Raw genomic sequence first — 15,381 nt, 5'->3', positions numbered from 1 at the left:
ATCCTACCGTACCAGAGAAAGTGGCAGAGAACCAGTCTCAGTATTCTTTAACCACGTTTCCATATCCATAATGCCGGTACCTCAAAAGATACCTATATTTACCACGATATTCAATTTTATCTTACTTGCCATGCTATTCGTTGGCTTGGCACTCCGATTGTGTATACGAGCTGTTGTAGGGCTGAAAGGGAGCACAAGGAAAAGGGACAACCCAAGTAGAAAATCAGAGGTCTCCAGTAACATAGCCACTGCTAGTGAAATTAATGACATCTTAGCAGCTTCTGGCTATCGAGCTAGAGAGCATGTGGTGACTACAAGAGACGGATATTTGCTCGTGATTCACAAAATAGAAAAAGCCCACCAGGAGGAGCCGATTCGTCCAAGAGCTGTTGTATATATGCACCATGGCTTGCTAACAAATTCGGAACTTTGGGTTCTCGGATCGTCGAAAGAAAAGTCTCTACCATATTTGCTCGTGGATGCTGGGTATGACGTCTACCTTGGGAACAATAGGGGAAACAAATATTCTAGGAAGCACCTAAAACTTCCAGTCTCGGAACCGGAATTTTGGGACTTTTCCTTGGATGAGTTTGCTTACTTTGACATCCCAGATACAATGGACTACATTGAAAGTTTGTACAAATGCAAAAGTCGCTCTGTGGCATCAGGTATTGGTGGAATGAATAGCCGGAGCTTTTTGTCTATTCCTGAGAGCGGTACAATCACACCCCGCTCGTCCACTTCCACCTTGTCACACTACGAATCTCCAATTGATATTATTTATATCGGGTTTTCACAGGGCTGCTCACAATTACTTGCTAGCTTAAGTATTCATCCAGATCTCAACACCAAAATCAAGTTGTTTATTGGATTATCGCCAGCGATTATCCCACTGAATTTGAACTACCCGATTTTTAAGTTAATTGTTGACCAAGCAGCTGCTGATAATTCATTCTTGTACAGTATATTCGGTCGTCGTGCTATAATGCCAAGTGTTGCGTTCTGGTCAACTATGATGGGGACAAGAGTATACGAAAAGGTTGTGGATAAATCACTTTCTTTGTTATTTGGGTGGAATGGGACCAACATTAGCCAGGAACAGAAACGTATAGGTTATCCTCACATGTTTTCAAATTCGTCGGTCAAATCTTTACTACACTGGTTTCAAATTATCAAAGCTGGTAGATTCCAAATGTTTGATGAGACCTGCTCATGTGGATTAACGAAATTGAGCGCCTTGACTAGCAGATCAAAAGCAAAAGGTGTCAGGGTGACGCCATTTCCTATAACCGACCACTTGAATGTTCCAATGTATTTGTTCTATGGTGACTCTGACATTTTGGTTGATATTGAAAAGACGAAATCTTTGATTGTTGATAGTAACCCTATGATGAAAGATAAATTAAAGTTTGAATTGTGCAAAAACTACGAGCACATGGACACATTATGGGGTGATGATGTTTACGAAGACGTTTTCAAAAAGGTTTTGTTGGAGTTGGATAGCTTAGATTCTGCGAAGATAGAAATATAGAGTTGTATTAATACTAGATTAAACGTGAGCTACGTGGATGTCGCGATAAATCCTCTATTTTTGCACCCATGAACTAAAATTTTTCCATATCAAACTAACTCCTAGAAAGACCACTCCTTTCTTAATAGTTTATAAACCATGGATAAACTTACATACCAGATACATGAGTTGATGAGCATGCGTCATGCCTACTACTACAATATTCATCTACCAGATTTACTCCCTCGACAAAAGAAGCTGCACAAGCAATCCCCCCATATGGTAACTTTGGACTACAAATCAGGCAAGATTATTCCTGTTTCAGCATTCATTCTATTACAACCAGAACCCCTGAGTTTACAAATGCAAACGAGTCCACGATTATGTCCTCCAATATGGTCGCCACCTTTATCTTCGATGCCTCACACGCTGTCTCCAACATTTCAAAACTCAGATTTTGCCTTCCAGGGTTTGATGGTTCCAGTGCTTAATATCGATCAGGAGCTTTCAGTTCAATGCAAAGAGTCTCCATTAAAGCGGCAATCACATCCACCTACATGGTACAATAGCCCCATCAGTCCACCAGCTCCATCACCATTCAAGTCTGACAAAAAAGAGGTTGTCGTATTGTCAAAATCAGGTGATTTGAGTTCATGTGAAGATACTTCCAGTGACGACATTGTCATTCAAATACACTCATCTAGTCCAAACAGACTTGGTAGCAAAGATCACCCAGAAAAAAATTGAAAATCTACATTATGGCAACGGGAGGTAATGAACACACGGGATAGAAAGAAGAATGACCAGCAGTACGAAGAAGAGGAGGACAAGGATTGGCTTTATTTAAGACTTGAAATGTACGTATAATGAAGCGACAAACTAGTTTCAAATTCTTACTAACTCTTTTTTTCCTTAGCGTTCCAGATCCCATAGTACATCAAGATGAGTCAAAATTGAAAGAATATGAACAAGTTGATGTCGACTTGATTACATGGAGAACAATAATAATGACAAGCTTGAATAGGATGTATGGAATGATTGGGGAATCTTCCCCATTTGACATTCCTGTCAAGCCATCACTCAAATCAATTGTTCTTAAAATACAAACAGAAGATGAAGAAAAGTTCAACAATAGTTTCCTCAGCTACACTTTCAATTTGAACAAATACACTGACATGGATGTGAATGCCTATATAAAGATTCTAAAAAAGGGACATCATGTTGGATTGGTGGTAGGTACATAGAGGAATGTATATAGAGATGTAATCGAGTGCCTAGTAATCTAGTAAACTCCACTTTTTGTGATGCATATAGAGACTACTGTCAACGAAGAAGAAAAAAAAAAAAAAATTGACAAGGCTTTTTCCAGCCACTTCTATAGTCAACACTTTCTAAAACTACAACAGGCATCAAAATACAGATGAACCAGTAATTGGATCACAATTAACTATCAAAAGATCAGAAGCCATGAAATATACGTCTATTCTTCTACTATTAAGCTCATGGCTTTCCATAGTCTGTGCTTTTGAACCAGAAATATCAGTCACTGAGTCAGACTCAATTTCCAGATTGATAAGGTATTTCGATGATTCATCAAATATTTTAATCTTGAGAGACAGAAAAGCATTTATTTCCTTTGATGATGGAAAGCTGTTTGAACCGGTCAAAGGAATTGAGGATAAAGTTGTGAATATTCAATTTGATCCATTTGTTAAAAGCCGAGCATTTATATTAACAATGACCAAAAATCATTTTGTAACGAATGATGCTGGTAAATCGTGGTCAAAATTCACATCCGATGTTTATGACTTTGATGGTGATGGATTGGCTTCAATTCCAAAATTAGAATTTAATGCCGCCGATCCAAATTTGTTACTCATGTCGAATTACCAATGTCCTGATCAAAAGTATGATCACAGGTGCCAGCATGTATTCCATTATACAAAGGACGGATTCAAGTCGGCGTCCAAAAAATTACCAATGAATGCTCATGTTTGTAGGTTTTCAAGAGCCACGAAGGAATCCACAATAGGGAACCCGCAAACCATCTATTGTTCAGAAAATGAACTCAATTCACATAAGCACATTGTTAAATCCCGTTTTTATAAATCTGATGATTTTGGCAAGAACATACAGGGGTTCAATTTGGCTGAAGCTGAGAGTGGGGCAATACTTGACATCAAGGTGGAAGAAAATTTCATGACCGTTGTGATGAGAAACGACAAGTTTAATGAGAAATCCAAAGTGGACATGTATGTGTCGAAAGATGGCAAAGATTTTCTCAAAGCTGACTTACAAGTTGACGTAAAGTATGGTGTAATGTCATTCCACGCTTCTTCACCATCATCGTTATTCCTTCTGACTATGTCATATGGAAGAGGTACTTCGCGTGCTTCAAAATTGTTTAGATCAGATTCTTTAGGTTTACATTTCACCGAAGTTCTCAGCAACATCGCTAGTGATGTTGTATTGAAAGTGGAAAACATTGATGGAGCTTGGCTTGCTGATGTTCAAGTTGAAAGTACGGAAGACTCGCCGAAATCGCTCTTGGATATCATTTTTGGTGGTGGAAAATCAAAAGATTTGGTTACAAAGTATTCATTTAATGATGGTGATGATTGGATTCCCTTAAAACTGAATAGTGATGGTTGTAAACTTGAAGATGATTGTTCAGTACACTTATGGTCATTTAGTGAGCTTGGTGGGAAGGGGAAATTTGTTACTGGACCAACACCAGGAATCTTGATGGGAGTGGGAACTGAAGGTAAACATCTTAGCCACGATTTTAGTGAAATGAAAACATTTGTGTCCCGTGATGGTGGATACTCTTGGACCTTGGCGTTGGAGGAAGCTTGCGTGTTTTCCTTTGCTGATCAAGGAAATGTAATCATCGCAATGCCTTATTCTGGAGTGAAAAAGACTGATCCGGCTAATTATTTCTACTACTCATTAAATCAAGGTAAGGACTGGGAGAAAATGGAAGTCAAGGATGCTGTTTACATTTTGGATTTTATTACTTCCGTCGATGGGTCTGCTAGGAAATTTCTTATCCATGGAATAAAACCAGACTTCCGCGAAGGTGATGATAAGGAGCTATTGTATCACATTGATTTTTCCAAAGCTTACAATGGCAAGACTTGTAAGGATAGCGACTTTGAAGAGATTTATGCTAGACAGGTTCCAGACAATGAACAACTCTGTGTGTATGGCCACAAAGAGAAATTCCAAAGAAGAAAACAAGATGCTGAATGTTTTGTTGCTAAATTATTTGAGGATGTCCATGTCTATGAAGAGCCATGTCAATGTACTGAAAGGGATTTCGAGTGTGCATTAGGTTTTAAGCAAAGTGAAAAAGGTGGTGGTCATTGTGTTCCTGATCCAAAGATTATTGCAAAATTATGTGAATCTCAATCAAAGAGTGTTCTTGAACTTTATGACAAGGACAAGATCAATGGTAATTTGTGTGATTTGAAAAATAAGAAGTTGTCAGATTTTGCCACCAAAGAAAAACTTCAATGTTCTGATTATACAAAGCCAAAGGATGATCCAAGTGGGGATACTGAAGGAATAAAAGTCACCTCCAACGACTTTGAAGGGAAACTTTTGCAATACGCCTATGTTGACAGCAGTGACAAAGCCTTTGCAGATAATATTGTCATGAAGACTAATGAGGATAGCATATGGGTGTCCAATAATGGTGGTGTTGATTTTGTAAAAGCGCCAATTGACGACAAAATCCTTGGGTTTTACATTGGATTAATATCCGGTCAAGTTGTTCTTGTTTCCGATAACGAAGTTCAATATTACTCAGAAGATGGAGCTGAGACGTTTCACAAAATTACTACACCAAATAAATTTGTTCCTGTTGTAAAGAAAGCCGTTGCTTTCCACAAGACAGATGCGTCTAAATTCTTGTGGCTTGGCGGTGAATGTGATCGTGGTGAAAGAAATTGTAAAGCCTCAGCTTATGTCACTACCAACTCCGGGGAGTCCTTTAAAAAGATTTTGGATGATGTTGTTGCTTGTGATTACGTGGGACCATTTTTCAAAAAACCAGCTGAAAATTTAATCTTTTGTACAAAGATTGAAAGTGATGGCAAAAAGAGCTTGTATTCGATAGATGGACTGAAGAGTGCAGAAAAGATTTATGATGACATTGTTGGCTATGCTCCTTCTGACAGGTATGTGGTTGTTGCTGTCGTCAAGGATAGAGCACTCGAGGCGAAGGTAACTGTGGATGGTAAAATCTTTGCAGATGCTGATTTCCCAAAGGATCTTAAAGTAGAGCCACATCAAGCTTACACTGTTTTGGATTCTTCTACAGGCTCAATTTTTATGCATGTTACTACTAGTTCGCAGTCTGGATTTGAATATGGATCATTGTTGAAGTCGAATTCCAATGGTACCTATTTCGTTTCAAGTTTGGAGCACGTCAATAGGAATGAAGATGGGTATGTTGACTTTGATCGCATTGATGGATTGGAAGGTACAATATTGGCCAATATCGTGGCGAATTATAAAGATGGAAAGGGGGAAAAGAAGTTGCAAACACTTATTTCGAGGAATGACGGAAGTGAATGGGACTACTTGATTCCACCAACAGTTGACTCAAAGGGAAACAAGTATGAATGTAATGGCAAGCCACTTGAAAAGTGTGCGTTACATTTACATGGATATACCGAACGTGCTGATTATAGAGATACATACTCTTCTGGGTCAGCTGTTGGGTTCTTGATTGGTGTTGGTAATGTTGGTGAATATTTGGACGATATTGCATCTGCATCCACCTTTTTAAGTACTGATGGTGGTATCACGTGGAAGGAAGTCCAACAAGGAGTGTACCAATGGGAATATGGTGATCAAGGTACAATATTGACCTTGATTGCCGCCACTGGAGAGACTAACAAGCTTTTGTACTCACTCGATGATGGTAATTCTTGGAACGAGTACCAATTCGCCGACAAACCAGTCAAGATACTCGACCTTGCCACGGTGCCCACAGATACATCTAGGAAATTCCTCATATTTGCCCATCATCCAAAAGACACCAGAGACACATTATCATATGCAATCGATTTCACAGAAATTTATCAACGTCAATGTCAATTGGATCTCGATCATCCTGACTCCGACGACTATGAATACTGGTCCCCATCTCACCCCAACACCCCCGACAACTGTCTTTTCGGACACCAATCACAATACTTGCGTCGTGCCATGGGTCACAACGATTGTTTTATTGGTGCTGCTCCCTTATCTGAAGGTTTCAAGGTCACCAAGAACTGTCCGTGCACCAGACGCGATTACGAATGTGATTACAACTACTACCGCGATGTCAAGGACAATACGTGTAAATTGGTGGCTGGTATGTCATCTAGTGATCGCAAGAAGGATATGTGTAGTAAACCAGGAGCTTTCCAATACTTTGACACCACCGGATACAGGAAAATCCCCCTTTCAACATGCACAGGAGGCAAACAATATGACACTTTTAGTCCACATGCATGTCCTGGAAAAGAACAAGAATTTAATGAATATTATGGCCGCGAAATCAAGGGTGGTAAATTGTTTTTCCTCAGTTTCATTCCATTGTGTATCTTTCTTGGTGCCACTTGGTTTGTTTATGATCGTGGTGTTCGTCGTAATGGTGGGTTTGAAAGATTAGGTCAAATTCGATTAAACGATCAAGATTTCGATGAAGGGTTTAATCCAATTGAAGATAATCAAGTTGATGTTGTTGTCAATAAGATTGTTAAAGGTGGTGTTTATGCAGCCGCGGTGGTTTTTGCCACGTTCAAAACAATACGCAAGATTGATCGTAAAGTTTTGGAAAAAATTGGCAATGTTGTGTTTAGGAGACAAGTGGGGGCAAGAAACTATGTGTCTATACCTGATGACGATGAAGATGATTTGTTTGGAGATTTTGACGATAATGTCGATGAGGAGTTGGCACATGGTGCAAGATTGAGTCAGGAACAGTTTGATCGTCGTGATGTGTTTAGAGATGATGATTTTGAGTATGATGATGATTTGGAGGATCTTGGATCGGGTGGAGGCAGAGTCGAGGGTGGCTCATCATCAAATGGAGGAAACAAAACAGGAGAATCTAATGATGATGATAAGAAATCAAAGGCGTCATCAGACAATGAAAGACTTTTTGATATCGATGATGAAGATGATCATGTTGATAAAGTGTCATCAAGAGATGCTGAATCTAGCTCAAAGTAGACTCCTCCCGTGTACACTTTTAAAAATATACATTATCAATCTAGTTTGAATCATAAAGAACGCCTCATACATTATATAAAAGTTTTTAAAAAGTAATATACATAGAAGAAAACACACACCGCTCTTTTCTTTTCTCTTTTTCCACTCCTCTCTATTTCTCTCTTTGTAAATCAATCTCATGCAATAAATCTTCCGGATTAACACTATCAATCATATCCTGTTCTTGAATTCTTTGCACATATCCCTTTCTATTCTTCAACAACGCAAGGTATGGAATCAAATACAAGATTCCAAACAATGAAGTCGATCCCAAAGCACAAGCTAATGAAATACCAACAACTTTACCCTTGGACAAGTAATTATGCAAGTTTTTCAAATCATCTGATGATTGAAGACGATAATAATCGTCAATTAGGATCGTCTTGACGTCTCCTATTGTGGATGATGAATGTGGGGATGTGGTGTAAACGTATGGGATCCACGATGTACCATTGTACAATGCCATATTAACGAGGCCATAGTCCTTTAATGGGAACGTTCCAGCAACTAGCAATATGCGTCCCTTATCGAACAATTGTCCATTATAAGACGATGATTTTGATAACGTCAACAATTTCAAGTCGTGAAAGACTGTAGTGTTGTCATAATCAATTGCCAGATCAATATTGGACCACTTGGATCCATCAAATCCCGAAATGAAATCATCTCCCATTGCAATCATTCTACCAGTCAGATCACTATTTGAACGATCATTCAAAATGAATCGATTAACTGGCTTGTTCAATGCATTCAACGACGATTCAGAAGCAAATGAGCTACTTTTGAAATCATACGTGAGGAAAATAACATCTTTGCTATCAAGAGTCAAATTCTTACCTGAAATGAGCACACGACTCGAAGTGTGAAATTTCATATCGGTAACGACACCACCAATGGTGGAAGTCAGACGCGTATTATCATTTTGTGGATCCAACCACCTCGTATTAGCAAGATCATAAACACACAAGGATTTACAACCCAATGATCCAGCAGAATCGAAATCTCCACCAACGAGCAACCTATTACCATCATCATACAACACTATTGAGTTGACACTGATTGGATCGCCATTACTATTGGAAAGGGTTGCTGGCTGGAACGATGCAAATGTATCATTTATCAAATCATAAATAACGAGCCCTGTAACATTTTGATCCCCAATAGAAACTGATGAGTTCATACCAATGAATAAATACTCACTATTGCTATCGACATATAATGACTGAATAATGGTATCATCACCCCATAAAAGGTCGCCTTGCAATGATTGAATAGTACTTGATGGATCCTTGTTGTTGATGATTCCAACATTTTCAACATCGTTTGAGTTAAACTTTCCACCAATCACACTAATTGAATCATTTACATAAAATGATTTTGAGATGTAGCTAAACTCATTTGTGGAAACATCAATACCAAACTTGGAAAAATTGCCATTACTGATATATGCTTGATCATTAGAGTAGTAGTCCATGACACTAAATCCAGACCCTCCAAGAACTTGCAACAGCGAAGTTAATGATGCTGCTTGGGTCAAGTTGAACTGACGATCTGACCATTTGAAATTGGTATTGTCCCATGTCTTGAAGATTGAACCTTGTGCTGAAAACACGTAATATTCCACTCCGTCAATCCTGAAATCAGCAAACTGATCAAATTCGGCATCTTCATAATCATTTCCAAACCCAAACCATTGATTATCCTTAGACAAGATTGCAAAATTATTAGCCAGTGAGACAGTATCATTTTCGTTTGAAAGATCCTTAATTGTAGCATCTGATATACTAAACTGTCCAAGTACTAACAACCCATTGTCAACAGTGAATGTCTTTGCTATAGTGTTGTTGAATGTTGCATCTTTAAATTTATGAGTATCCCTCTTTCTTAATGTCGTTGGTAAATCAATATTCGATTCATTTGATGTGGTGTTGTAAGACGACAAAGACAATGTGACCAAATTGTTATTTGACAATGTTAAATTACGACTATCCGATTCAAACTGGCCAAGGAGGAATAATGAATCATCGTGGACATTGATCTCATCAATAACAGACTCATTTGAAAGTCGACTACTCAACAAGTTGATGGATGAATTGCCAATATAAGTATTGTTTGGACTCAAGTATGTCTTGTTGTTTATCTTGTAATGTACCAAGTTTTCATCAAAGTTGGAGAAATTGGCCAAAGAATATTCAAACAATCCATTCAATTCAATTTTGCTCAAGTTTGACCTCAATGAACTTTTTGTGTGATTAGTATTGTTACGGTCATAATACAGATCCAATGAAATAATATTTGCAACTACTTTGTCAATAACCATGAATGGATTGGATGCTCCTTGAGTGATAGGTTCATGAAACAGTACTTCAATTCTATTGGAACTATCATCTGACCCCTTCATATGTCCTTCGTACAAAAAATCGAATTTGACATTTTCATTGTTTTGGTAAATTAAATTGGATGATAAAATATCGCCATCATTACCAATCACGGTAACATTAACAATGGATCTTTGTGCACACGAATTATCAATTGCACAACCTGGAGTGGTCATTATAATCGAATAGTCTCCTGAATAAGATACATTTGGATATAATACAATCTTAGCTGACGTGTCGTAACTAACCATATAGTCGGTGTTTGTGACAGCAGGTGAGATATTCCTGACAGATTGGAAATCGCCAGAGACAATCTCGGCGTAGTTGTTGTTATCTTTTCCAAAATCACTGCCACAGTTGGGTTCGTTCAAGGTGTTATTTCCAAAAACTTGTATTGAGTTTTGATACAATTCAAATCCGGAAAATGCACCTTGTTCACCATACCAATCTATAATAGTTATCCCAATTGAATCAAAACTAATGGAGTTTATAAATGCAAATTCTTGGAAATTAGAACCATACCCTAGATTTTTGGTTTTAGTGCTGGGGTCGTAATACCTAAAGTAAGTTCCATCATCTTCGTCAACAAAAACATCATCTTGGTTTAGGTCTGTTGCGTTATCAATGTTTCTCTCAATGTGATCATTCAACTGATCAAATGCTGTCAAGGGACACCATGCATCACAATTTTTCAACTCATTGGTTTCTGGATCAATGTAGGTTAAATTCATGATACCATTGTTGGGGTAGGAGTAAATTCTAAACAACTTGATACCATTGTTGTTTTCAGGTATGTAGATACGTGCCTTGGTTGGTGTTATTCCTTTCATTTCATCGGGAAGTTCAACTTTCCATTCGGCACCTGAATTTGGTGCAGCTTGCCATACATGGTTTTCAGATGGACAAATAACAAGTGAGTTGTCACTATCATCTTGTCCGTTAACAGCTGTAAATAAACCATGTCTTAGGGAGATTTGTTGTTCTGCATTTACTATAGTTGAGTTGGTTTCATTATGATGACGTGTTGAATTGTTGGTCAGATTATGTATTAGTAGATCTGATAATCCTAATGTGTTGAATGAACCACCAAATAAAATCGATCCCAAGGACTTGTCGTCATTGTCTGCTATTTTGGCAATTGAGTTGATAGTGGCGTTGTGGCCAAATCCTTGAAACAAGGTAGATGAAAGTTTCTTTGATTTCATGTTGTAAATTGCTGCTCCAACAGTATTGTTGTAGGTAAAATTACCTCCGAGATAGACTAGGTCATTATCAATGTATATGGTGTTGATATGTCCATCCACTTTATCGTCGTCTGTTATTATATCAGTGGTTGAATTTGAAGTGATGTTATAAATTAAGGGAGATTTCACCAGTTTACCATTAAATGTAGTGAAATCCCCATTGAATATGACGGCGTCGTCAGAAATTTTATATAGTTGATTAATTGGACCATCTAGGTCTGCAAATTTTTTGTTGTAATTACTTGTGGGGTCTTGAAGGTAAAGACTGCTTGAGTCTGATGATGAATCGTCTCGCTTTCGATGTGAACTGTCTTTCGATGTGTCAGATGAAGGTAAACTGAGTTGATCAGATGCTCCCATATGACTGTAAAAGCTTACAGCTGAGAATGATCCAAAGAAGCCTATTCGGTCTCCAATTGAACTGTAATCTAGCTGTGGCTGACTGACATTTTGAAATAGTGAGCTTGAATCACCTAGTACTTTCAGACATTTTAGTAGTAGTAGTAGTAGGATCTGTAGTAATATATTGTTAAACCCACCCATGCTAGGGGAACTCTGTGTGCTGTGTTTTTTTTGTTAAAACTGGTGATTTAAAAAAAATTGAACGAAAAAAAAAATCTTTGGTGTTAAAAAAAAGCCTTTCGTTGTTGTGTTAAAAAGAGTGGACAAGTAAGCTTACTTAGTTGATGGTGGTGTGTTGTAAAGCTACTCAATGTGATGGGGGTGACAGTGAAGGGAGTTGTTTCCTTTGGTGTGATGATGTCTTTAAACAACCTTGTGTTGAAGAGAGAGAGGAAAAGAAAACTTGTGTTGTAAAAAATCAGAATCCTCTGTTTTAATTTTTTAATTTTTTTTTTAATTTTTTAATTTTTTCGTGTGTGTGTCAGATTTGGTTTTGTTTTTAATTTCGTGTGTGTGTGTCTATATTATATATGTGTCTGTGTTTGTGTGTTTACTATTGTTTGATGTTTTTTTTCTGTCTGTTTACATATTGGTGTCTGCGTTTTAATTGATCTATTGTAATATATTACATTTTGTGTCTTGGTTTACGTGTTAGTTTGTGTTGTTTAAAATGTTTTTGTCTGCCTGTAAGAGTGATCCACTGTTTACATTTTCGACTAATACAATGCACATCAACTTAAGTAGTATATGCAAATTATGATTTTGTGTCTGCTCTGTGTGTATTAAATTTGTTTCATATTTTTGTTTTATGAAAATGTACATTAACGATTAGTTTGAATGTATTTAAAACGGCTGTATTGGTCTTTCTCTTGAAACACCCTGCCCCTGAGACCAATGAGCTGAAACACAAATCAGAAAACTACTCTTGCTTCTTGGGACAGAACGAATACAAAGTAGAGAAAATAATGCAATCATCAGTAGTCGCAATTGTTACAAAAACCTGTGAAATTCTATTGTGACATCTAGCAATTAAAGCAAACAGAAAATTACAGTAACATCATTACATCCCTTGAAATTTGTTTGCTGCAATATAGTGTAGGTTTGTTTTAATATTACATTCGTCTCTTTACAAGGCGATGGTAATTCTCTTCGTATACTTTTGTTTTGTGATACTCCCATCACCTTTTGTCTGGTTTATTTTATTTATTTTTTATTTTTTTTTTTCATTCTTTTGCCGCATCAATGATTTATATCAACGTATGCATGGTTTAAACCTTTTACTTTTGCATGCCAGACGACTTTTCTTTTCGCCCTCCCTTTCCTGCAGTAATTAATAGGGGTTGGTTTACAATACAAAGAATCTACATGTCTCTTTTACACTATACTTTAAACAAAGTTTCTAATCATTAAATTATGTAGTTGAGTAGCTTATCAGTTTATACGTACCGGAAAATAATGGGCCACTCATTCAACATAAAACAAATAAAAACAATTGCAACTGCGAACAAAGACACTAGCAGCATACTTTAAAGTATGCAACTCAGATGAAAACTTAAATACATGGAGGGGGGAATTTCATAATCTCGAATCCACACCCGAAGGGTTTATTAGCCATTCCAATTGCAGATTGAAAACAAAATCATTCAGGCTTGCAAATGATTTCTGCCTTTGGAATGGCCACTGGTGTCTCTCTTATGAATACATAAAAAGCTTTTTCAAACCAATTCCGACAAAAGAAACTATGTTTGAAATCATTCACCAATACGTTAAAGCTAGAATTTACAAACGAAATGGAGCAACTAATTCCCAGATAAAGATGAGGTGGAAGTAAGATTTCGCATCAGGGGGAGATTTGAACCCCTATTTATATTCTCTAAAAAATTTGGTAGAGTGTTACAAATGTAGCATCACACGCACATAATTCCTACATAGTTTTTATTAAAGAATGTGGGAATTTGGTTGCAAAAATTGGTATCATTAGTCATAAAATCAAACGTTTTATATTAGGATCATTGATATCGGTACCAACCACGATATAAACTCGTTTACAGTCAAAAGTACTCACTTTCCAATTCATAGTGGCAAGAAATGTCATAGTTTGTGAAAAAGACTGAGAGAAATTTCACTTTAACATTGGTACAGAAAAACACGTCAACGAGTCACAATTCAGACCTAACATCTCTGTGAAGCAATTGTGATTTTAGAATAAGAAAAAGAGTTTGCAGACTACAAAATAACTACAATAGTGTTTTATACAGAAATAACAATAGTTTACTAAATTTATTAGAATACCATGAACAATTTGCCAATTGCGAAGTGATAAATTTTGAGGACAGCATTTCAACACAATCCAATTTAGAGATAATCAATACGTCCATGGAATAGGATTTTGAAAAAAAGGGGTGCTGGAATCTCTGTATGTTGATATACCTTCGCTTAAAAGTATCAACATACCCAAACCCCAGAATTCGTGAGCTATAACTTCCAACTGCAAAAAGTAACAAAATCATTCTCACGTATTTACCATGTAAATGATTTTTGCCTTTGAAAACATATAGCTGTAACGATCTCCACTTTTAATCCCTTTTAGTAATTAAGTAGTTGAAAAATATCAACTGCATTTTTTTATTAGAATCAACTAAGCGATTAAAGTTCAAGAAACAAATCGAATTGAATGGCTACTCAGAAGTAGAGCACAACCGCAAATTCGTTAGGAAAAACCCAAAAAGACATAGCAAAACAATTTAATGCCGTGTATAGTGTAAGAATTTGGTAGAGAGGCGGAAATTGTCCTATTTATATACTTTTTGCGGCAGGGGGTAAAATCTTTACAAAAAGTGATTTTCTTTTGTTTCTTCCCAAATAGGGAAAAGATTACTTTATTTTCATCCATTACCGCAGTAGTCTTCCTAATTAGGATACTTCACATTAAAAAAAATCGAGGTGCTAACAGATGTGTAACTATTCTCTCTTGCGCATACTTAGTACAATGAAAGGGTAACATTCGTCCTCTTCTGTTACCCATAGGTGATGTAACCTCTCTCTCACTCTCCTTTTGTTCAAAGGTTTGGTTGTTTTGGTTGTCTCATTTTCAGAAGAAGATGGTGCAGTTCAATGTTTGTGTAACGAAGTATGATATAGGGAGGAGTTCACGTAAAAAAGAAGGTAAACAAGCAAAACAAACAAAAGAGCGAAGAGGAGGTAGGAGTGGTAGGGCAAAAAAAAAAAGGGTTCGCCCTTGCCTAATGTAATGTGTTCTTATATGTGGTGTAATTGTAAGTACGAGTGGGATTTACTTCTTTAAATATAATACTGTTTGGATTAATTTACATGCAAATTTTTAATTATTAGCAACACTTCTCTTTTAAATACCAGGAGAGATAAACCTTTCACTTAACTGTGTTGAGAACTTTTCTATACATTCAAAAGTCGAGATTATGATGTTGAGAATGTTTGGATCATTGTCGTGAAAACTCAATGTCGCATACTTATATTTCAAGACATACGCCAATCAATTTGAATTTTCCGTTTTTTTGCTTGTGCCTGTCACCAAACAAAAAATGTGTGTGTAAACATCAGA

At 37.0% G+C, this 15,381-nt stretch overlaps 4 protein-coding genes across 4 annotated transcripts; 3 read left to right on the top strand and 1 right to left on the bottom strand. All coding sequences in view use genetic code 12, as the record gives it.

Annotated features, from left to right (window-relative positions):
- Positions 1 to 70: 70 nt before the first annotated feature.
- On the top strand, positions 71 to 1,531 carry TGL99 (Tgl99p; the record flags this gene model as incomplete). Its single annotated transcript, XM_067691501.1, has 1 exon — positions 71 to 1,531. One exon carries the CDS (start codon positions 71 to 73, stop codon positions 1,529 to 1,531), a length of 1,461 nt encoding a protein of 486 aa, XP_067549860.1.
- Positions 1,532 to 1,789: 258 nt separating this feature from the next.
- On the top strand, positions 1,790 to 2,754 carry I9W82_002624 (uncharacterized protein; the record flags this gene model as incomplete). The annotated part of the gene is made up of 2 exons (XM_067691500.1): positions 1,790 to 2,213; positions 2,435 to 2,754. The coding sequence occupies 2 exons, from the start codon at positions 1,790 to 1,792 to the stop codon at positions 2,752 to 2,754; spliced, it is 744 nt and encodes a 247-aa protein (XP_067549859.1).
- Positions 2,755 to 2,977: 223 nt separating this feature from the next.
- On the top strand, positions 2,978 to 7,738 carry PEP1 (type I sorting receptor; the record flags this gene model as incomplete). Its single annotated transcript, XM_067691499.1, has 1 exon — positions 2,978 to 7,738. The coding sequence occupies one exon, from the start codon at positions 2,978 to 2,980 to the stop codon at positions 7,736 to 7,738; it is 4,761 nt and encodes a 1,586-aa protein (XP_067549858.1).
- A 151-nt stretch (positions 7,739 to 7,889) lies between these two features.
- Positions 7,890 to 11,759, bottom strand: RAX2 (Rax2p; the record flags this gene model as incomplete). The annotated part of the gene is made up of 1 exon (XM_067691498.1): positions 7,890 to 11,759. The coding sequence occupies one exon, from the start codon at positions 11,757 to 11,759 to the stop codon at positions 7,890 to 7,892; it is 3,870 nt and encodes a 1,289-aa protein (XP_067549857.1).
- Between the last annotated feature and the right edge of the window lie 3,622 nt (positions 11,760 to 15,381).

This window comes from Candida metapsilosis, assembly GCF_017655625.1.
Source record: "Candida metapsilosis strain BP57 chromosome Unknown scaffold2, whole genome shotgun sequence".
Classification (NCBI taxonomy): domain Eukaryota; kingdom Fungi; phylum Ascomycota; class Pichiomycetes; order Serinales; family Debaryomycetaceae; genus Lodderomyces; species Lodderomyces metapsilosis.
This window is presented reverse-complemented; position numbering and strand designations above follow the sequence as displayed.